General features: G+C 47.7%; 2 protein-coding genes across 3 annotated transcripts in view; both read left to right on the forward strand.

The window, feature by feature from the left end:
- The first annotated feature begins 2,215 nt into the window (after positions 1 to 2,215).
- CHMP7 (charged multivesicular body protein 7) lies at positions 2,216 to 17,006 on the forward strand. 2 transcript variants are annotated; one of them, XM_017549739.2, is made up of 10 exons: positions 2,216 to 2,943; positions 5,117 to 5,288; positions 10,794 to 10,979; positions 12,322 to 12,455; positions 13,546 to 13,594; positions 13,842 to 13,961; positions 14,250 to 14,348; positions 14,582 to 14,642; positions 15,147 to 15,326; positions 15,542 to 17,006. In XM_017549739.2, the coding sequence occupies exons 1-10, from the start codon at positions 2,498 to 2,500 to the stop codon at positions 15,601 to 15,603; spliced, it is 1,509 nt and encodes a 502-aa protein (XP_017405228.1). In that variant the 5' UTR covers positions 2,216 to 2,497; the 3' UTR covers positions 15,604 to 17,006. The 2 variants fall into 2 exon arrangements, with proteins under 2 accessions (XP_017405228.1, XP_037602053.1); XM_037746125.1 differs by lacking the exon at positions 14,582 to 14,642 and having other exon boundaries at positions 2,544 to 2,943; positions 15,542 to 15,592.
- The window catches only part of R3HCC1 (R3H domain and coiled-coil containing 1), an 18,933-nt gene continuing 12,701 nt past the window's right edge, over positions 15,689 to 21,920 (forward strand). The window contains exons 1-3 of the mRNA XM_017549785.2: positions 15,689 to 15,896; positions 16,191 to 16,348; positions 17,069 to 17,128. Coding sequence (XP_017405274.1) covers positions 15,689 to 15,896; positions 16,191 to 16,348; positions 17,069 to 17,128 — 426 coding nt within the window. The remainder of the gene's footprint in view (positions 15,897 to 16,190; positions 16,349 to 17,068; positions 17,129 to 21,920) is intronic.

The following is a 21,920-nucleotide window of genomic DNA, read 5'->3' on the forward strand; positions in this document are numbered from 1 at the left end:
AAGAGCGAAACTCCGTCTAAAAAAAAAAAAAAAAGACTTCTTTGTGTGTTTTGGATAACAGCCCTTTATCGGAGATATGATTTGCAAATGGCTTCCCCAGTCTGTGGCCTATCTTCACATTCTCTTCACAGTGTCTTTCACAGGCCAAAAAAAAAAAAAAAAAATTAATTACAATTATTTCTTTCATGAATTATGCTTTTTGTGTTGTGTCTAAAAAGTAATCATGATGCCCAAGGTCATCTAGATGTTTTGTCTTCTAGGAGTTTTATTGTTTTGTGTTTTTACATTTAGGTCCATGATCCATTTGAGTTGGTTTCTGTGAATGGTGTAAGATCTGTACCTGGATTTGTTTTTGTTTTTGCATGTGGGTGTACAGTTGTTCTAGTGCTCATTGTTGAAAAGACTCTTTGAACCACTGTATTGCCTTTCTTTTTTGAAAGGTCAGTTGACTGTAGGTGTGTCTATTTCTGGGATTCCTATTCTGTTCCATTTATCTATTTGTTTATTCTTCAAAAAACACCACACTGTACTTTTGATTTATAGTAATTCTTGAAGTTGGGTTTATCTATCCTCTGACTTACTTCTTCTTCAACATCGTGTTGGTTCTTCTGGGTCTTTTGCCTTTCCACATAAACTTTAGAACTGGTTTGTTGATATCCACAAAATAGCCATGATTTTGACTGGGATTGCATTGGATCTACAGATCAATTTGGGAAGAATTGATATCTTGCTAATATTGAGTTTTCCAGTCCATGGATATAGAATGTCTCTATATTTATTTAGTTCTTCATGGATTTCTTTCGTTTTGTAGTTTTCCTCATAAAGAATTTGTACATATCTTGTTAGATTTATACCTAAGTATTTTATAGGGGATGCTAATATAAATGGCATTGTGTTTTAAATTTCATGTTCCACTTGATCATTACAGGTATATAGGAAAGGAATAGACTTTTATATATTAACTTTGTATCTGCAATCTTGTTCTCATTGCTTCTTAGTTCCAGGACATTGATTTGGCAATTCTTTCATCATTTTCTACATAAATAATTTTGTCACCTGTAAAGACAGACCATCTTATTTCTTCCTCTTTAGTCTGTACAACGTTTATTTCCTTTTATTGTCTAATTGCATTAGCTACGATTTCCAGTACAGCGTTGACTAGGAATGGTTGTGAGCAAATAGTCTTGTGTTACTCCTGATTCCCGTAGAAAAGCATCTAGGTTCTCACCATTAATTCTTACGTTAGCTGTAAGGTTCTTATGGTCTTTATCAAGTTGAGACTGTGTCCCTCTATTCCTAGAGTGCTGAAACTTTTTATCATGAACTGGTGTTGGATTTTGTCAAATGTTTTTTCTGCATCTAGCGGTATGATCATATGATTTTTCTTTAGGCTATGGGATTATATTAATTGATTTTTGAACATTGAACTAGCCTTGCCTAGCTGTAAAAAATTCCACTTTATCATGGTGTACAGTTGTTTTGATACATTGTGGGCTTCAATTTGCTAATATTCGATTGAGGATTTTTGCCTCTCTATTCACAAGAGATATTTTGTGTTTTTTCTTTCTTGTAATGTCTTTGTGTGGTTTTGACATTAGGGTAATCTTTGTCTCATAGAATGAGTCGGGAAGTATTCCCTTTGTTTCTATCCTATAAAAGAGATGGCATAGAATTGGTACAACTTGTTTTTTAAATATTTGGTAGAACTTAGTGTAACAATCTGGGCTCAATGCTTTCTGTTTGGATGTTATTAATTACTGATTCAATTAATTAGAAATAAACATATTCAAGTTGTTTCCTCTTGTGTATTTTGACAAAGTGTGCTTTCAAATGTGTCCATCATTGTCTAGGTTATCAAATTTGTGGACAGTTACTCATAGTATTCCTTTACTAATGTTTTCATGTCCATGGGGTCTGTAGTAATGCAATGTCTCTTATTTCATTTCTGATATTGACTATTTATTTTTTCTCTTTGTTAGCCAGGCTAGAGGTTTATCACTTTCACTGACCTTTCCAAAAAAATCAGCTTTAGATTTTGTTGATATTCTTTTCATTTTGTTTTCAATTTCATTGATTTCTGTTTTTTACTATTTTTTCTCTTCTGTTTACTTTGAATTTAACTTGTTCTTCTAGTTTCCCAAGGTGGAATCTTAGATTATTTTAGATCTTTCTTCTTTTCTGATTTGTGTATTCATTGATACAAATTTCCCTCTATACAGAGATCCACGGATCCATCCGGCTGGTCCAGGCACCACTGGCGCCCCTCTGTGGCGATTTCCCAATCCCACTAGCCGAAGCCACAAGTCAGAAGCCGCTGTAGAACGCTTTGCCAAACTCTAGACTCGAAGGGACGTAAGGCGCAGCTACCTGCCGCGCAGGCGCGAAGCCCTGCTTTCTTCACAAAGACCGAGGGAGGAGGGGTCAGTGCAAACCGTCGGTGTCTCCCAGAAACAACGTTATCATCCCGCCTCCAGGCATACGGAACGCAGCGCAACGCATGCGCCTTGAAGCCTTTCAGAACTTATTTCACCTTCGGGGCGGCGGTGACGTGATGACGTCAAGGAACGGAAGCCGGGAGGGAACTAGGGCGGAAGGGGACCAGGGCCAGGCTTGTGTTCAGAGCCTTACCGGGGCTGGGGTTCCGATGTGGTCCCCGGAGCGGGAGGCCGAGGCCCCTACCGGGGGAGACCCGGCGGGCCTACTGCCCCCCGAGTGGGAGGAGGACGAGGAGCGCATGTCCTTCCTGTTCTCCGCTTTCAAGAGGAGTCGCGAGGTGAACAGCACCGACTGGGACAGCAAGATGGGCTTCTGGGCGCCGTTGGTACTGAGCCACAGCCGCCGCCAGGGGGTGGTGCGCCTGCGTCTGCGGGACTTGCAGGAGGCCTTTCAGCGCAAGGGGAGCGTCCCGCTGGGGCTGGCCACGGTGCTGCAGGACCTGCTGCGGTAAGGGGCGGGCGGGGGCAGCTCCCCGAGGGTCGGGCCCTTGTCCTGTTCTCAGCACAGCGCATTGCGCCCAGCCCACTGTCTGGCCCAGAGAAGGCATCCAGTGTGCGTTCAGAAGGCGAAGAAGGAAACTAAGGAGGCTGGGCTAGGGAGGCTTGGAAGGAGAGGAAGAGAGGGTCTGGGGAGATTGGGGGGCGGGGATAGTCAGATTAGATGAGTTCCAGAGAAGCTAGCCTAGCAGAGGTGACAGTGATTTGTCTGGACTGAGATCCCCTTACGTAGTTATTTTGTAAGGGCCTCCAAATTTGAACGGCCGGTGGAGCAGAAGGTCTAAGAGATAGGATTTATTAACCTACGGAAGGTCAGGGCGAAAAAGCGGGCATTCACGGGGAAGAGTTCTGTAGGCATCTTGCCAACAACCCCTGGCACAGCTCATGCATCTGGCCTATCCTGGCTTGTCCTTGGCACAGGCTTTTTGGAGCAGAGAAGACGTGAAGGAGAATGAGGGCTTTGCTGAGTATCTGAGAGCCTTTAAAAGGTCTGTAGGAGATACGTGTGCAACAGGTGCAGTGTTCTGGAGGTATCTGAAGGGTAACATTAATAACTAATAGATGTACAGTGCTTCCCAGCGTGCAGACACTTTGCATGCACCATTTGACCCTCTCAGCGGTCTTGTGATGAGGTGATAGAGTTAACCTCAGCAGACAGAAGAGGAAACTGAGTTTGAGAGAGATCACGCGACTCACTCAGAGTTACACAGCTAGTTAGAGGTTACAGCCGGACTGGATCCCTGGTCTTTGGATAAGTCATTTGCTCTTCGATGTACGTATTATTCTGAGACCCACCTAGTATGATACCTCTCTCAGTGAAGGAAGGAGAAGGTCAACTCTGATGGTTTGGTTTGGTTTAGCTTAGCTTGTTGGGCTTTCTGATTAAGAGATCTCTCTTCCCTACTTTTGTTCCCAGTACCTTTCCATTCGCTGACACTGATATTGCCCAGGATGGTCTTGAACTCCTGGATTCAAGAGATCCTCCCACTCGGCCTACCAAAGTGTTAGGGTTACAGGCGTTGAGCCACTGAACCTGGCAAACTTTCTGAGAACACTTAAAGCGGAAACAGTTTTAGTTCATGCCTGAAGTAGGGAACAGGAGAAACAGTAGTTGAAGAAGTCAGTGAGGGATGAGACCAGAATGGGCCTCCTTATTGTAGAGAGGTGATGATCTTTCACTTCCAATCCAGACCCTTGAATACTTCCATGGTATTAGACTCCTCTCCTGACTGCCGGTGCTCCACTGAAGCTTCCTGGTGCTTACCTGGGTCCTGAAGAATTTCTGAGGGTGATGTTTCTCCAGAGACAACATGGCATAGTAGTAGTATTAAAAGTAATGGCAAAAACCACAATTACTTTTGCACCAACCTAAGAGTTAACAGCTTTGCTTGAGGGCCAGCCAGCCTAGGCCTGAATTCTGGCTCTGCCATTGGCTAGATTATGTGACCCTCAACAAATTTTATGCCATCTTTAAGCCTCAGTTTGAAAATTCTGAAATGGTGACAATTGTACCTAGGTTTATTGTGAGGATTTGAAGAGATACTCCTTAGCATAGTGACTGGCCCTGGGGAAGCATTTAATAAATAGAGCTGCTGTTACTGTTACCAGCACCACGAAATACTTAGATCTTACATCTTCTCCCCACCCTAGCTTTGGAAGAGCAGGAAGTCTTTCTCTGTACCTCTGTGTTTTCTTCCTTATGTCTTGCACTTGGCAGTGATTTATTTTCATTTTACTGTTTTGAGCTCCATTTGTAAAAGGAAATCTCAGCGAGGGCCCAGAAGCCGCCTGAGTTTCTGTTGTCTTCATGGAGCGCTTGTCTGTTCCAGACCCATCATGGTGTAGATTTGGCCTCTCTCCTTAACCTCCTGAGTCCCTCAGTTTTCTCATTGGTTAAAATGCTCATAACAGCACCTCCCATGCAGAGGTGTTGTGAGGCTTAGAGCCGGAATATAAACAGTGCAGCTTACAGTGGCTGGCACAGCATAGGTGCCTAATGAATAGCAGTGATGATGATGATGATGATGATAAAATTCCTCTTTGGGGGTAAAGGGGGAGCTGGGGACTGGAATGGGACCTTGCCTTAAGTGCTGCTACACGCCCTTCTTTTCCTTTCCCTGCAGTCGAGGAGAGCTGCAGCGGGAGTCAGACTTCATGGCCAGTGTAGACAGCAGCTGGATCTCCTGGGGGGTCGGGGTCTTCCTGCTGAAGCCTCTCAAGTGGACTCTTTCTAACATGCTGGGAGATAATAAGGTTCCAGCCGAGGAGGTCCTTGTGGCTGTGGAGCTGCTGAAGGTGGGTACTCAGAAGGGGGTGTCTGGGTGTCACCTGATGCGATTGCGGCATCCTCCGCATCCCTTGTGTGCGTTCTTAGGAAAAGACTGTCTTCTTTACATGGTGCCTGAGTTGATAACTGAGTTTCTCTGCCCTCCCCTTGTACTTGCACTTTGTATATATTTGTTAGCGGGACTTTACATTTCAAGGGTTAGCCTTTGGGAGTTGTCAGTAACTAACAGTGGATTATTTTCTAGTAGCTTTAGGGATTAATGTTAAGCAGCAGTTTAGGAAATGATTTGCCCTCTGTAGTTTACTGACAAGAGTCTCTAGGATTCCCAAGGACCTTGTGGCTTTCACCATTGCCGCCTCTAAACTGGCCCACTCAGCTCTGCTTTCCGACTTTCTGTGGTGCTCTTTCCTGCCCCGGCTTTCTGATGGCCTGCCCTCTGCTGTGCATGCGTTTCTGCCTCGAAGAGGCCACTGGGGCCATGGTCCTGTCATAGCCTCGCGGTCAGTCCGCCACCTCCCGGCCTGCCTTTCCCACAGCCTGGATCGCATGGCTCACTGCTCCACTCCCTTCCTCGGCAACACCCTCAGCTCCTTTGCATCTCCTTTGGCCCACACCAGGAAACTCCAGCAAATCCATAGCCCTAGATCAGCTGCATGGGGCCTGCCACCCCTGCTGGAGAAAATGCAGACTCAAGTTCCCTTCATGGTCCCCAGCTGTGGGAGGCCCTTGGAGCCACGCCGCAGCCTGGCTTTTCTTTCTGTCTGTCCCCTCACACGCTTTATCCATCCAGTGTCCTCCTTCCTCTGTGTAGGCACTTCCCTGAGAAAGTAGTCTCAGGATTCCTGAGCTGGCCTTCCGTTTTCTGTCCTCCCACCCCAAGCCTAACCTCCTCAGAACCCACCTCCTTTGTGCTCGGAGAGTAGTGTCCTTCCTCTGCCCCTCGTCTGCTCTGGGTCTGCCCTGCCCCTGTTGTCCCTTTGTCCCATCTGCTGGCCTTTTGCCCGGTATGTTCCGTCTCCCTCTCAGCCTCTAAACCCAAACCCACTCATGCTTTTCCCGACACAGATTGTCACTGTTGTGGTTCCCGGGCCCTGCCTAGTGACTGCTATTCCCTTCCCAGCCGACCTTTGTGTCGCCACTTCCTCTCCTCCCATTCCCTCGGTCACCCAGTGCAGACCTGTGTCAGCCACCTGCTTCACCCAGATTGCTGTAGATGAGGTGATAGGAGCCTTTCATACAGAGAGAGAGAGAGAGAGAGAGAGAGAGAGAGAGAGATTGTGTGTGTGTGTGTGTCTACAAAGTTGACTGAGCCTCGGGTGGTAGAAGTACATTGCGGAGAGTAGTTAATTTTGAAGTTCAGAGACCAAGCCTGACCTCAGGGCCGTTGCGTAGCCCTAAAGGTTTTACACAGCGGGCGCCAGCCCAGAATCCCCACCCCTCCCCGCAAGAGAACCACTGATTTCTCCTCACCTTGAGAGACTCCAGCCCACTCTGCTGCCAGTCTTTCCCTGTCCCCCAGGATTTTGGACTGAGCAGCCCACATTTTCTTCAGGGGCAGCCCCTCTGCTCCATTGACACTCCCTCCCCACACCCGTGTGGTTATTCCCCTGCCCGGTGCTTTGGTCTCCAGGGCTCAGTCAGGGTCCCCACACAGACTGCAGTATGATTCGGGTGGCTCTGGGCCAAGCTCAGGTCCTCTCTGCCATCTTTCTCTCATCTCACATGTCCTCCAGCCTGGAGCAGAGGAGAGGTAGACCCCTGGATCCCCACAGATGAGGCTTGCACTGGCAAACAAAGAAAGCCTGCTCTTTTAAGTAAATCGATTTTCCCCAAGTCCAGACAGAAGACAGCCAGCAACTTTTTACTTTCAGAGGGTACTGGAAAAATACAAAAAGGCCAAAATTGTCCGTGATTTTCTTATTTAAAAAAAAAAACAAAGAAATGAAAGTTCCCTTTCTGTTCATCCAGCTTCTCTCTCTTTGGGTACTGTCTTCCCATTTGTGTGAGAGCATGTGAGCGTGCACGTTTACAGACTGTGTTTCCTTCATAGCCTTGTCAACCCTAGTTCTTCGGAAAATCTTACTTGCCTGTTTCTCATCTGTCTGTTCTGCTAGAAGGGAGCAGTGCCATGGGCCCTGGGACCCCGGGAGCAGTACCTCGTACCTGGTAGACAGTTGATAAGTATCTGTTGGGTGAATGAATATAGACACACAGACACATGTGGACACATCACTTCATTTTTTTCTAGAAATGGAATGGGTATGCAACTTGCTTTGTTTTCTTTCCACTGCATTGTATCAGACACCTCTTTCCAGGGCCTACACAGCAGAGATTGACTTGATTCTGTTTGATGCCTGCATGATAATCTGTCGATGTGCCACAAATCATGCAACAGGTGCTCCACAGATGGACATTTAAGTCATTCCCATTTCTCTCTCCATTTTTCCATCGCAAAAAAAAAATGCTACTTGTGCAGACATCTATCTACTTCTCCCGTTATCTTTATGGAATTGATTTCTGGAAATGCATATATGCCTTTTAAATTTTAACAGAAATTGCCAAACTGCTTTTCGAAAGTGAGTGCTAAATTGTACTTTCATCAAGACTGTATCACGGAGTCTGGTCTCTCCATGTCCTTGTTGGCGCTGGATGACATCAGTATTTTAAATCTTGCCAATTTAAGGGGGAAAAATGATATGTCCTGTTTGTGAATTGAGCATTTTTTTCACCTATGTACTAGCCATTTACATATCACCTTCTGTGAATTGTCTGTTTATATCCTTTGCCTGTTTTTGTGTTGTGTTATCTTTTATGTTACTCTGTATTCTGTATGTATTAGAAATAGATACATATAATGTATTTAGTATTAAGGATGTAAATATTGTTTCCCAGTCTGTTGCTTGCTTGGTTTTTATTTATTGATGTCTTTTACCATGTGGAAGGTTTCCTATTCAGATCTCTCAAACTTTTCTGTATGGTTACTGAACTTCAGGTCTTGTTTAGGAAGTCATCTTCTGCCTTAAGCTTAAGTAGATATTCGTTTATGTTTCCTCTGAATTACTTTGTACTTTAAGTTACTCTGTTTATATTGCCTTACTTCAACACTAATTTTTGTGTACGTGGTAAGGAAAAGCTCCGTTTTCTCCCAAATGGACAGCCAGTTGTGTCCGTGCCTTTTCTTGAGGTTGTATGACATGAATTTGTTTGTGTGTGGTTACGGTGCCGTTCCTGCAGTAGCTGAGTATCTGGTGGGGCAGTCGAGTCAGTGAAAACTTGATGTCTGTGTCTTACTAGGCTCTTTTGCATCCTTTGACACTGTTGATGAGTTGCTGCTTAAAATGTCTGGTTTCCTTGAATTCATTTACATGATGCTGCAAGTTCTCCTTGGTTCCCCCAGAGCACTCCTTCCGGCTCTCTTCTGTGGGTTCCTTCACTTCATAAGCAATGGTCTTCCCTGTGCTTATCACTTTCCTCGCTGAGTGTCCTCGGGACCTTCATTGCCGTGGGTATGCTGAGGACTTCCAGCATGGGAGCCCTGCCCTGCTGTCTCCTTTGAGTTTCAGATTTGTGTATCCACTTACATGTATGTATCTTCTTGGATATCTCTTAGACATCCTAAAACATTATATCCAAGGTGGGATATTTTGTCTTTTCTTTAAAATAGGCTTTTCCTCCTGTGTTTCTTCTATTGATAGCATCACATCCACCATTCACGCAATCCATAGTGACTTTACACTCGACCTTCTCCTCCAACCCTATATCCAGTTACCAGTTTTACCTTCTGAATTCTGTTTGGCTCCCCCTCCTCTTTCTGTACTTATTACTCAAATAGTCTTGTTCAGCCCCACATAATCTCTGTGTAAATGGTCTCCTTGCCTCTTACCCTAACTCTACAATCCATCCTCTCCCAATTGGCAGTGAGCTTTCTGTTCATCTAGCCCTGTCAGTTCCCTTCAGTGACCACCCGCCATCTACAGAATAAAGGGTCATCATAAGATACTACACTTTCCATAATACAGGAGCGCTTCTCCTCCCCTTTCCCCTCTGCATTTGTACACACGTACCGCATAGACTCACCCTTCTGTGCTCACGTTCCTCTCTCTTCCTGAGAGACCCCTTTCACCCCTTCAACTAGCAACTTGCTCACTCTTCAGAAATCTGCTCAACTTTCCTTTTTCAAGAAGCCCTGAATCCCCAGGCATTCCTTCCCTGTATTTTCATAGTGTCCCATGCACACCTCAGTAAGTCTTTCTCGTTTCTGGTAGTAATTTCCATGTATGAGCAGAATAGTGACATTGTTTCTTGGAACTTATATTTCTTACTTAGTCTTGTCAGTAATCCTATCCCATCTGTTTGTCATGTACTTTTATTTGTTTTGTTTTTGTTTTTGAGATGGAGTGTTGCTCTTGTTGTCCAGGCTGGAGTGCAATGGTGCAATCTTGGCTCACTGTAACCTCCACCTCCCAAGTTCAAGCAAGTCTCCTGCCTCAACCTCCCAAGTAGCTAGGATTGCAGGTGCCCACCACCATACCCAACTAAATTTTTTTGTATTTTTAGTACAGATGGGGTTTTGCCATGTTGGCCAGGCTGGTCTCAAAAGTCCTGACCTCAGGTAATCCACCTGCCTCGGCCTCCCAAAGTGCTGGGATTACAGGCATGAGCCACCACGCCCAGCCCTTTTCCCTTAAGACTTTTTGCAGACTCAGTAATGTTCATGTTTGCAGTATAGCCAACTGGCAGGAAAATGGAGAGACTACAATTGGAAGGGAATTAGATATCATTTCCACCCTCTTCAGAGAATGATACTGAGGACTATTGAGGCTGTTACTTGTCCAGGGTCACCTAGGCTGGGCCGGAAATCAGGCCTTAGCTCTCATTCACAGCTGTTCTTCCTCACCTCACTTCCTCATTCTTCCCTTGGGAAACCATAGGTCAGGGAGAGGCAGGAGTGTAAAATCTCTGATGGGAATGTGGCACAGAGCTGGCTCCTAGATCTCATGTGTCTCTTTTCATGTGAATTCACCAAACTTTCCTCCAAGGCTTCAAACACAGATCCTTCCTCCTTTTTAAAAAGCTGCTACTATGGGGAGGATGGGGTTGGGATTCCTGAGCCCTTGCCTTGTGTGATCATGGTTTTTTTTGTTAGAGATGGAGTCTCGCTCTGTTGCCCGGGCTGGAGTGCCGTGGTGCAATCTCGGCTCACTACAACCTCCCCCTTCTGGGTTCAAGCGATTCTTCTGTCTCAGCCTCTGGAGTAGCTGGGATTACAGGCACGCGCCACCATGCCCAGCTAATTTTTGTATTTTTAGTAGAGATGGGGTTTCACCATATTGGCCAGGCTGGTCTTGAACTCCTGACCTCGTAATCCACCCACCTTGGCCTCCCAAAGTGCTGGGATTACAGGCGTGAGCCACCACATCCAGCCGTGATCAAGGTTTTAAAGGTCAGGGTCAGGGTCCCTGCATCTCGTGGCAGTAGCCAGGGCCTGTCAGCCCATGTTGCCTTTCCTGCAGGAAAAGGCTGAGGAGGTGTATCGTCTGTATCAGAACTCGCCCCTCTCCTCCCACCCCGTGGTGGCCCTGTCAGAGCTCAGCACCCTCTGTGCTAACTCCTGCCCAGATGAGAGGACCTTCTACTTGGTGTTGCTGCAGCTGCAGAAGGAGAAGAGGGTCACAGTCCTCGAGCAGAACGGGGAGAAGGTATGGAGGCTCATCTATTCATTCACTGACTCAGTGGTGATTGATGAAGTACGCACGGTAGCGACCCCTTACCCGAAATTTTGCTTTCCACAGTTTCAGTGACCTGCAGTCAACCACGGTCCAAAAATAATAAGTGGAAAATTCCAAACATAAACAGTTTGCTAGATTTCAGTTGTGCACTGTTCTGAGTAATGTGATGGAACCTTGTAGTGTCCCGTCTGGGTGTGCATCCCCACTTTGTCCAGCATCTCCCCGCCTGAGTCACTTAGGACCTGTTTCAGTGATCACATCGACTCTCACGGCATTGCAGTGCTTGTGTTCAAGCCACCCTTATTGTACTTTTTTTTTTTTTTCTGAGACAGAGTCCTGCTCTGTCGCCCAGCAGTGGCGCAGTCTCAGCTCACTGCAACCTCCACCTCCCGGGTTCAAGTGATTCTCCTGCCTCACCCTCTCAAGAAGCTGGGATTACAGGCATGCACCACAGCGCCTGGCTAGTTTTTGTATTTTTAGTAGAGACGGGGTTTCACCAGTTGACCAGGCTGGTCTCAGACTCCTGACCTCAAGTGATCCACTTGCCTCAGCCTCCCAAAGTGCTGGAATTACAGGTGTCAGCCACTGCACCCAGCCTGTTGCACTTAATAATGGCCCCAAAGTACATGAGTGGTGGTGCTGGCAGTCCAGATGTACAAACAGAAGTTGTCAGCTGCTTCCTGTAAGTGAAAACATGGAAGTTCTGGACTAAATATGGAAGGCAAAATATCATTTGCTGAGGTAGCTAGGATCTACAGTGAGAAAGAATCTTCTTTTTTTTTTCTTTTTTTTGAGATGGAATCTCTCACTCTTGTTGCCCAGGCTGGAGTGCAGTGGGGCTGCCTCAGCTCATGGCAACCTCAACCTCCTGGGTTCAAGTGATTCTCCTGCCTCAGCCTCCCAAGTAGCTGGGATTATAGGCACATGCCACCACACCCGGCTAATTTTTTGTATTTCTAGTAGAGATGGGGTTTCACCGTGTTAGCCAGGATGGTCTTGATCTCCTGACCTCGTGATCCGCCCGTCTCAGCCTCCCAAAGTTCTGAGATTACAGGCATGAGCCACCATGCCTGGCCCAAGAATGAATCTTCTATAGGAAAAATTGTGAAGGAGGAATAATGTGCACCTAGCTACATGTATAGGGTTTAGTATTCTCCAAGGGTTCAGGCATCTATGGGGGGCCCCATTCACTGGAACATCTTCCCCCATGGATAAGGGGGGTCCACTGTTCTTGCATGCCCACCAGCACTCCTGCTTGGGAATTTCTCAGCCTTTGTGGGAATGGCAGTAGTAATTTGTCCCTGTCCTTCAGATTGTGAAGTTTGCTCGGGGGCCACATGCCAAGGTCTCCCCAGTCAACGACGTAGATGTTGGGGTGTACCAACTGATGCAGAGTGAACAGCTTCTCTCACGTAAAGTGGAGTCCTTATCCCAGGAAGCAGAGAGGTAACTTCTACCCCTGAGCTGAGCCCCGTCTCCACTGTAGCTGGCCCTCAGAACTGGCAAAACGTTAGTATATGTGGGCTGTTAATAAACAGGTGGATTTTTTAAAAACTGATTACAAAAACACTCACTGCTCAATGCAGAAATCATGGAAACACAGAATATCACAAAGGAGGAAAATGAGGCCTTTTTTTTTCTCCTAAATTGAGACAGTAGTAGGAATCTTAGCTTACTGCAGTCTCAAACTCCTGGGCTCAAGCAGTCTTCCTGCCTCAGTCTCTTGAGTAGCAGGGACCACAAGTGTTCACCACCTTGCCTGGCTAATTTTTTAATTTTTTGTTAAGGTGGGATCTCACCATGTTTTCTAGGCTGGTCTCATACTCCTTGGCTCAAACAAGCCTGCCACCTCAGCCTCCCAAAGTCCTGGGATTACTAGGGTGAGCCACTGTGCCCAGCCAAAAACATAAGTCTTAATTCTTCCCACACAAACTATGATTGTGAATGTATGTTTATCTCTTCCTTGCCAGTGTTCAATCAACTAATATTCATTGAGCCAGGCATTGTCTTAGGGACTGGGGATATAGCCATGGGCAAGACAGGTGCCTGCCTTCACAGAGGTCTTTCTGAGGAGCCCTTCCCCTGCTCTTCCCCATGGGTAACTGGACAAGGATCCCCTGATAAAGACAGACACTCTGACAGGAGGACACGGGCATTGACGCAGAACCTGTTCTCTCCATCTTCCAACTGGGAACCCTCGCCTTGCCGGAGGGCAAAGGGATGTTTCCGAGGCCATTGTTGGTATTAACAGTTCATTCCCTGTCTCCCCAAAATGGGAAGACGTTTATGAGGTGCCCTGCTTGCGTGTTGTGTCCCTGTGGGTTAAAAAAGCTTACCCTCAGTCAGCTAGCTTGAGCCTGTGAGCTGACTTGCTGCAAGAGTTTCTGGCTGTCAGCATCATTTTTCTTGCCACTGAGTAGAGTGGGTTGAGTCTTCAGATTTAAAACCACCTTTGAATGCTGCTCTCGGAGACCCTTTGGGACCCTGCCACTCCCGTCCTGTGGCACAGTCATCTTATCTGTCCCTTGGTTTCCAGGTGTAAAGAAGAAGCCCGCCGGGCATGCAGAGCAGGAAAAAAGCAGCTGGTGAGTTCTTGTCTCCACCAGCCCCATAGCGGTGCCCTGGGCAGGCCTGGAGCAATGCCCAGCGGTTCAGAGAGCAGCCTGCTGGGGGCTTGAGGGGACAGAGTCTGCAGCGGGCCCAGGCACCACAGCGTATTTTACAAACAGGAGGGAAGAAGGCTGGGTCGGCCTTAGCATCTGGGAAGGGCTGTCTTCCTCATGCCCTTTGGCTTGCCCAGTTCAGCACTGACCTGAGTCTCCATGCCCCCAGGCACTCAGGTCTCTCAAGGCCAAGCAACGGACAGAGAAGCGCATTGAGGCCCTGCATGCCAAGCTGGACACTGTTCAAGGCATCCTGGACCGGATCTATGCCTCCCAGACAGATCAAATGGTAGCCACTCCCCTCTGCTCCAGCACTGGCTGGTCTCTCCGTGCGCTGCTCACCTGCAGCTTCGGCTTTGCTCTTTGGAGGGTCCCTGGGTTCTTTCAGGATGTGGCTGGGGTTGCCTTTGCCTTTCAAGTTGGGAGGTTTGGCCTTAGTGGGTAGAGGGTAAATCGAGCTTGGCTGTCAAAAAAAAAAAAAAAAAAAAACCCAAAGCTGCTTTTAAAGTTGAAATAATATTGTATGTATTTTGCCAAATGTCTGTCACTTGCACTGATAGCTTTGCCTTGTCTATAGGTCTTTAATGCCTACCAGGCTGGGGTAGGAGCACTCAAACTCTCCATGAAGGATGTCACAGTGGAGAAGGCAGAGAGCCTCGTGGATCAGATCCAAGAGGTACAGAAAGGGGCCGGGGAGGGACACACAGAGAAGGAAGTGACAGAGGACAGATTTGACTTCATCGCACATCCTCTTTAACCAAACTTGACTTGTCACCTTGTGAACTTGAAGAAGCTTTCTTCGTTTCTCATTTGGGGCAAGATTGCTTTGTAACCCTAGACATTTTCCAGCAGACTGGGATGCTCAGAGCCACCGCACCCAGCTCAGGGCTTTGCCCTTGTCTCTTACAGCTCTGTGACACCCAGGATGAAGTTTCTCAGACTCTGGCTGGTGGGGTAACCAATGGCTTAGGTGAGTGGGCAAGGTGGTTCTTTCTTTCTTCCTTTCATCCTAAAGGACCTCGCTTCCCTGTGCTGTGATGGGTTTGACAGTGGGTTTGATTTTCCAAGTACAGGTAGACCTCCCCTAGCCTGCCCTCCCTGGGGCTCCTCTGTGGGAGCAGTGAGGGAATTGCCATTTTCCCCTTGACAGCCGTGCTCGTGACCCATCTGTGCTCTGGCATTCCTCATTCACACAGCTTCTAACTGGATGATCCTCTTTCAAGGGCAAGGGGAATCCGGGTCAGGTCCATGGGGTTAGCAGAATACATCTCCATGGGGACTTAGCTGTGAGTGTGGAAGAAGCATCTCTGCCTGAAGCCACCCTCAGTCTCTGACTCCTGGGATTGTTTTTAAGCTCCAAGGAGGCCTGGCATCTTTTGTGAAGCTCAGCTGGGTTTTGGTAACCTCAGTCGTGGACTCATAAGTGCATTTCTCCCTGGAGTTTATGCGTCTTTATATTGTCTTTTCTCTCCAGATTTTGACAGTGAAGAACTGGAGAAGGAATTGGACATCCTCCTTCAGGATACCACCAAAGAACCTTTGGATCTGCCTGACACCCGCCGTGATAGGCATTTTACCAACAGTGTGCCTAACCCTAGGATCTCAGATGCTGAACTTGAAGCTGAACTTGAGAAACTGTCCTTATCAGAGGGAGGTACGGAGCTGTTTTCCAAGGCCTCTGGCGGGCATGTGGCCTTCTGGCTGACAGAGTCGGTGGGCCCAAGCCCAGTTTCTCAATTTGCCAGAGTACCAGAGCCCTGTAGGGAGTTGAGGGTTTGTTTCTATTGAGACTCGGTGCCTTAGACACTGGAATGCCTTCGTCTTCGAAGTTTTCCTGTTATAGTGTTCAGTCATTTCTTTGCCTTGCAGGTTTGGTCCCAAGCAGTAAATCTCCGAGAAGGCAATTGGAACCGACTCTAAAGCCATTGTAGGACCCTCCAGTGAAGGACCCTCATGTAAAAGAGAGACCAGGCTTGTTGAGTGTGTACATAGTTATTTAAACAAGAAACTCTGCGAATGTGTTTGGAAGAGGAGGAAGGAGAGCCACTGATTAATCTGGATGCTCCTATTACTACAGGACAGATAGAATTTCTGGAAGGGATGCTCCACAGGCTTGCTCCCAGCTGTGTCCTGGACCTGCCTTCTCATCTTTCTAGTGCCACAATTTATACAGTCCTGTGTCTGACCTGTCGTTTCCTAGCCCGCAGTTCTTGCCATTGGCACAGTTAGGTTTGTCTTCACCCACCAGCTTTGTTTCCAGCCCATGAAGGGGAAAGATTTGCAGCTTTGCCAAATCCAAATCAGTTCCCCCTTTCCCCCCGCGGTTTTTCAGAGGGGTTTATCTTGTCGCTAATGTCAGTTAAATAACATATTCCTGTCCCACTTGATTTTCACTGGTAAGAGAAGAATGAGAATGAAACACTTCAAGGTTTGATTTGAGGGGACTTAGCTGTCATTTTGTGGAGGAACATAGAGTGTAAAAGGTTTTTCTCTAGTATCATTTGTCAGAATTCTCCAGGTGTTCAGGGAAAGAGGTCTCCCCAGGTGGCCCAGAGTCATGACAGTCTGGAGGGGCTGGCGTGTTCGGTGGGCGCCGCCTCATCAGATGAAGCAGGAGGTACGCCGGTGGAGAAAGGCTTCTTCTGCGCCTTCTGCACTCGCGTGGGAAGCGGCCCAGTGACTGCAGGACCCTGAGATGTCCAAGCCCCTCATGCTTTTCTAAAGAGGCTATATTGTTGCCTTGGCCCCATCATGGAGTAACTTAAATTAAAAATACGTATCTACCAGAACAAGCCACACAACAACACACCTCCCCTCCTTGAGCCTGGCATGCAGCACCGGGCTCTTTGAATTTGGAAAGCGTTTCATTTTGTGGCCCACTGCTCGAGGCAGCGGGGCTGAGCCAGGATGTGCAATAGAAGCAGGGGCTGTGCCCTCTGCCAGATCCACTGGGAGCTGCCTGGGCCACCCATGCACCTGTCCTGCCTCCTGCAGTCCCCGCTCCCTGCCTCTTGAGGGACCGGGCAGGGCAGGGTGGGGGGACAGACGGGAAAGGGTCTGAATGCTCTGGCAATGGTGAGAAGAAATGACAGCCACTCTGCTGCCCAGCCACCAGGATTTCTGCCTGGAGCCCTTTGCCCTGTCCCTGCTGCCTGAGGTGGAGTAGAGCAGAGGAGAAGAATTTGCTCCAGGCCAGGAGCACAAATCATTGTTCAATGAATTTCTCTCCCACTCGACCTTGGTAAATGGAAATGTTGGGGGTGAAGAGAAACAATCACTATTTTTTTTTCTTTTTTTATCTGGTAAATAATTAAAAGAAAAAACTGGAACACTTGTCCTGTCTCCTCTTTAGGTTGTATCAGGTGTCTTGTTCCCTCTTGCCTCCCCCACCCCCAGCTTCTGCACACTCTGGTTCTCTCCCTCAAGGCCACAGGAGAATGTGGAGTGCCTGATCGTGTGAGCTTTGAGCTGCAGTGGCTGCTGGTCTGTCCAAGCAGCCCCCACACTGAGCCCTCCTGGGAAGGACTCATTCTTTGAATGGCCTCCTTGGTTTTAGCAGTGTGCCATTGCTACGGTTTGCCGTTGCCTGGGCTCTTTATATCTGTAAGTGGCCTAATTTCTTCTGCCCGTGTGATTGTACCGTACTTTAATCTGGCACTGGTATTTCTCGGTGCCTCCACCAGGGATGGTGTTTGCCACGCCCTGTGGGGGATATGGGCTTTGAGGCCGAGGGCATTAGGAACAGGCCAGATCATTGGCTGCAGCACTGGGTCTGTGGCTCCAGGTAACTCAGCAGGTGAACCAGCCAGGAAAAGGTGGCGAGAGCAGTTCTCAAAGCCCTGGGTGAATCTAAAGGAACTGATGAGAAGGGCCAGAGGGACTGGAGCAGACAGGCCACACGGAAGAGAGGCCAGAACCCCTGACGTTCCATTCCTAATGCTGGAAGGAGGTGGCCCGGACATGGGGTTTAAGGTTACTTTTTCTTTCGCTGTCCTGAGCCACTGAAGAATCCTTGTTAAATGATCCAGATGGATTGTTTGCTGTGCTACAGAAAATTATAAGGAGCTGTTGAGTCTGTGCTTGGAGCTCAGAACAAGGGGTGATCTACAGGACTCGTGGTGGAGGCTGCGGCTGCCAGCATGGGATTCCCACCAGCCAGGCAATGGGGCAATGGGCTGAGAGTCTGGCCTCAGGAGTCAGCACCACATAGGGATTTATTCTTGAGAATTTTCTTTTTTAGCTTTTTTTTTTTTTTTTAAGACAGAATCTTGCTCTGTCACCCAGGCTGAAGCGCAGTATGAAATCATGACTCACTGCAGCCTCAACCTGGGGTCAAGCAAGCTCCCACCTCAGCTTCCCGAGGAGCTGAGACTACAGATGCGCCTGGCTAATTTTCTTAATTTTGGTAGAGATGGGGGTCTCGGACTCCTGGCCTCACGAGACCCTCTCCCACCTGAGCCTCTCAAAGTGCTGACAGGTGTGAGCTGTGGCATCTGGCCAGCTTCTTCCTTCTCTTGAATCGCTGCTGCCTCGATAGGAGTCAGAGCGGCACAACCGTGCCACAAAGTAAAGAGAAGATGCCGTGCCTGGGAGGGTGGCTGGAGAGTTCCCGTCACTGCTAGTTTGGGAACAGTGATGGTGTGCAGAGAGGAGGTGTGGGTAGAAGGGCAAGTGTATATTTGGGGGTGAGGGGAAGGTGCTGCCTGGGAATCTCCTGGGCCTGCCTAAAAGGGTTGTGTAACCTGAGTCCTGGGGCAGGGGTGGGCTCTGCAGTCAGCATGCTGTTGTGAGAGGGACGAAAGTGTTAAACTGTAGTTCTCACTGCCTGCCTGAAGTGACAGCCCGAGGCTGAGCAGACCTCTGTGAAGTGGTCAGTGGGTCTGGCTCAATCTGCTGAAAATACAATCTGGGCCTTCTGAACAAAAAGAGCTGGAGCTGCTGACTCCGAAGGAACCCAAGCAAAGCCCTGCTCTAAGGCTTGTGGGTGAGCCTGGCGACCCTCCTTTCTTTTGAAGTGTCTTGGTGTCTTCTCATTTTTACGTAGTTGTGGCTGCTGTTTGGGGAGATTGTGGCTGCTTTTCTCTTTCTGCGCAGAAGCAATGCAAGGTCATAGACTCTGGAATGTGAGAACCAGAAGAAGCCACGAGAAGCGTAGGGGAATCCCGTTTTACCAAGGAGGACCCTGAATCTTAGGCAGCTGGCCAAGGCTACGGAACTCATGGGGTAATTTAGTTTATTGATTTCCAGCTGGAGTTCGTTGTTACACAAGTGTTGAGGCTCAGGAAATGATGGTCTGAAATGTGGCATTTGAGAAGCTGACCTAAAGCAGCAGCCTAAAGTCTCTTTCTCTCTGACCCTTTCTTTTCTCTTTTCTCGCTCTTTTTCTTTGTCTCCTTCCTTTTTCTCTCTCCTTTCTCTCTCTCTCTCTTTTCTAAAGCACCAGGAGGAGCTCTTCTTCTGAAAGTTCCCTTACCTGATTGAGAAAACTTCTAAAATAAATGTGGTTGTCTTAAAACCCTCTCCCTGTGAATCTCTTTAAATAATCAGGAATGATTAATCACCCAAGAAAAGACTAAAAGGCCGGGCGCGGTGGCTCATGCCTGTAATCCCAGCACTTTGGGAGGCCGAGGCAGGTGGATCACGAGGTCAAGAGATCGAGACCATCCTGGTCAACATGGTGAAACCCCGTCTCTACTAAAAATACAAAACATTAGCTGGGCATGGTGGCGGGTGCCTGTAGTCCCAGCTGCTCGGGAGGCTGAGGCAGGAGAATTGCCTGAACCCGGGAGACGGAGGTTGCGGTGAGCCAAGATCGCGCCATTGCACTCCAGCCTGGGTAACAAGAGCGAAACTCCGTCTCAAAAAAAAAAAGAGACTAAAAAAGAAGCTACACCCAGGATACCATACCCAGACAGACTCTGCAGGTTTTCTTCTGAGGGCAGTTCCAAGAGAGAACCTGGAAGGCTGTATCTGCATAATCAGACAATCTTGGTTCACAGTGTACTTCCACCCCTCACCTTCCATGACTTGTCCACAAACTATCGTTTGTCCTTCAGTCCCATTCAGCCTCCAAAGAGAATCATCTACAAACCACTATCAGGTCTTTGGGTCCATTCATTTACAGCCCCCATCTTCTCTTTCCCCAGTGAAGACAGTATTTAAGTGCCAACTATTGGGCCTTTCTGTGTATGTTCATATTTTTTATATGGCTCCCTGCTTCATGCATGTTAATTTATGTTTTTCTCCTGTTAACCTGTCTTTTATTTTAAGGGTGTTGGCTGTGACCCTTTATGATGGGGAAGAAAGAGATCACTCCTTTCCACTCCTGCATCAGGCTGCTCTTAACCACACTCTCAGAAACACATTCTCATGACCAGGCGCAGGGGCTGATACCCTGTAATCCCAGCACTTTGGGAGACCAAGGTGAACAGATGACTTGAGCCCAAAAGTTCAAGACCAGCCTGGGCAACATACTGAGACCCCATCTCTAAAAATGTAAGAAGAAGAAAAAAAAAAACTCTCAAAAAATAACTCCCAAAGTACTTTCTGTGGGGAGCGTGTTTCCTGACCCCATGTCAGTGCTTGCAGTTGGAAGATAAGCTTTTCTTTTTTTTTGAGACGAAGTTTCACTGTTGTTACCCAGGCTGGAGTGCAATGGCGTGATCTTGGCTCACCGCAACCTCTGCATCTCAGGTTCAAGCAATTCTCCTGCCTCAGCCTCCTGAGTAGCCAGGATTACAGATGCATGTCACCACACTCAGCTGATTTTTGTATTAGTAGAAACAGGGTTTCACCATGTTGGCCAGAATGATCTCGATCTCCTGACCTTCTGATCCACCCGTCTCGGCCTCCCAAAGTCCTGGGATTACAGGTGTGAGCCACCGTGCCTGGCCACCATATGATTTTTTAGGTGGTCGGGGAGACATCAGCTGGTAAGAGAAGGCTGCCTATGTGGAGCGAGGACAGGAATCAGGTGTCAGGAGCGGCCAGTTCCCAGGTTACATTGGAGACAGAACCCACAGGTTCCCGAAGCCTAAAGGTAGGGCGGTTGTGCGGTCGGGCGGGAAGGGAGAACTACAGGGTGATTAATACCCCGTGGGCTTGAACAAGTGGGTGGGTGCTGGTGCCATGTATCGAGATGGTGAGGACCTGGGGAGGAACAAACTTGAAGATCAACTTGAGATGGAGCCTGAGGCATTCCAGCTGTTACAGGTTGAGTAGGAGAGGAGGAGCCAGAAAAGAAAACCGAAAGAGGGGCTGGGGAGGAAAAAAAGAAACGCAAACCTGTAGGGTCATGGAAACTGAAAGAGATTGGCCATTGTGGAGTTCTGAGAACCAGGCGGCAGGAGCCCTCTGTTCCAGGGGCAGGCACAGAGGGAGGCATTGTCTGCAGAGGACAGAAAAACAAGAAGAGAACCCAGCCTGCTTTTCGCTGTCACCATGTGCTGACAATTCTAAACAATGTGGGTGATTTATTGGTCTAAGTTCCAAATAACTATTGTGGTTATCTGAGCCTGTGGGCACATTTCTATCACTTAGCCTTTACTAACCCTTCTACTTGGAAGTTCATTCAGAGAACTCACCATCTCTGGGGCTGCCCGCACATACTCAGTTTGCAGGTAAGCTTTTAGCGGTTTGGAATCACTAGAGCTCATTGTGGTTGCAATTTGTATCTTCAACTCTTATGATAATATGTATTCCTGGGTTTAAATAGTAGATTCAGAATAAGCCAAGACACTGTAGTAATTGTAAAGACCAAAGACGCAGAGCATGAGTTACTGTAATTATGTCATTTTCTATGGCCACTTGGAGTTTTGCTTGTGTTTAACGTTTAAAACCACGGGCCGGGTGCAGTGGCTCATGCCTGTAATCCCAGCGCTCTGGGATGCTGTGGCAGGTGGATTGCTTAAGTCCAGGAGTTCAAAAGCAACGTGAGCAACATAGAAAGACCCCATCTCTACAAAACTTAAAAAGTTAGCCAGACATGGTGGTATGCGCCTGTGGTCCCAGCTACTCAGGAGGCTGAGATGGAAGGATCACTTGGGCCCGTGAGGTTGAGGCTGCAGTGAGCCGTGATTGTGCCACTGTACTTCAGTGTGAGTGACAGAGCCAACAGTCTATCTCAAATAAATAATAATAAAACTGTGGAAAAGAACAAACGACATGGTATACTTTTACTTGCTAAGTGAAAATTTTAGTTTATGCGTAAAATATTTTACCAAATTTGAATATCTTTAAATGGAAATTT

The sequence above is a fragment of the Cebus imitator genome, unplaced genomic scaffold (assembly GCF_001604975.1).
Source record: "Cebus imitator isolate Cc_AM_T3 unplaced genomic scaffold, Cebus_imitator-1.0 Scaffold221, whole genome shotgun sequence".
Classification (NCBI taxonomy): Eukaryota; Metazoa; Chordata; class Mammalia; order Primates; family Cebidae; genus Cebus; species Cebus imitator.

Excerpts from the sequence above, each read along its gene's own strand:
- CHMP7 (XM_017549739.2), top strand. The coding sequence starts at position 2,498 with ATGCGCCTTGAAGCCTTTCAGAACTTATTTCACCTTCGGGGCGGCGGT. Across the intron at positions 5,289-10,793 it reads TGGCTGTGGAGCTGCTGAAG|GAAAAGGCTGAGGAGGTGTA; the intron begins GTGGGTACTCAG and ends CCTTTCCTGCAG. Across the intron at positions 15,327-15,541 it reads ACTGTCCTTATCAGAGGGAG|GTTTGGTCCCAAGCAGTAAA; the intron begins GTACGGAGCTGT and ends TTTGCCTTGCAG.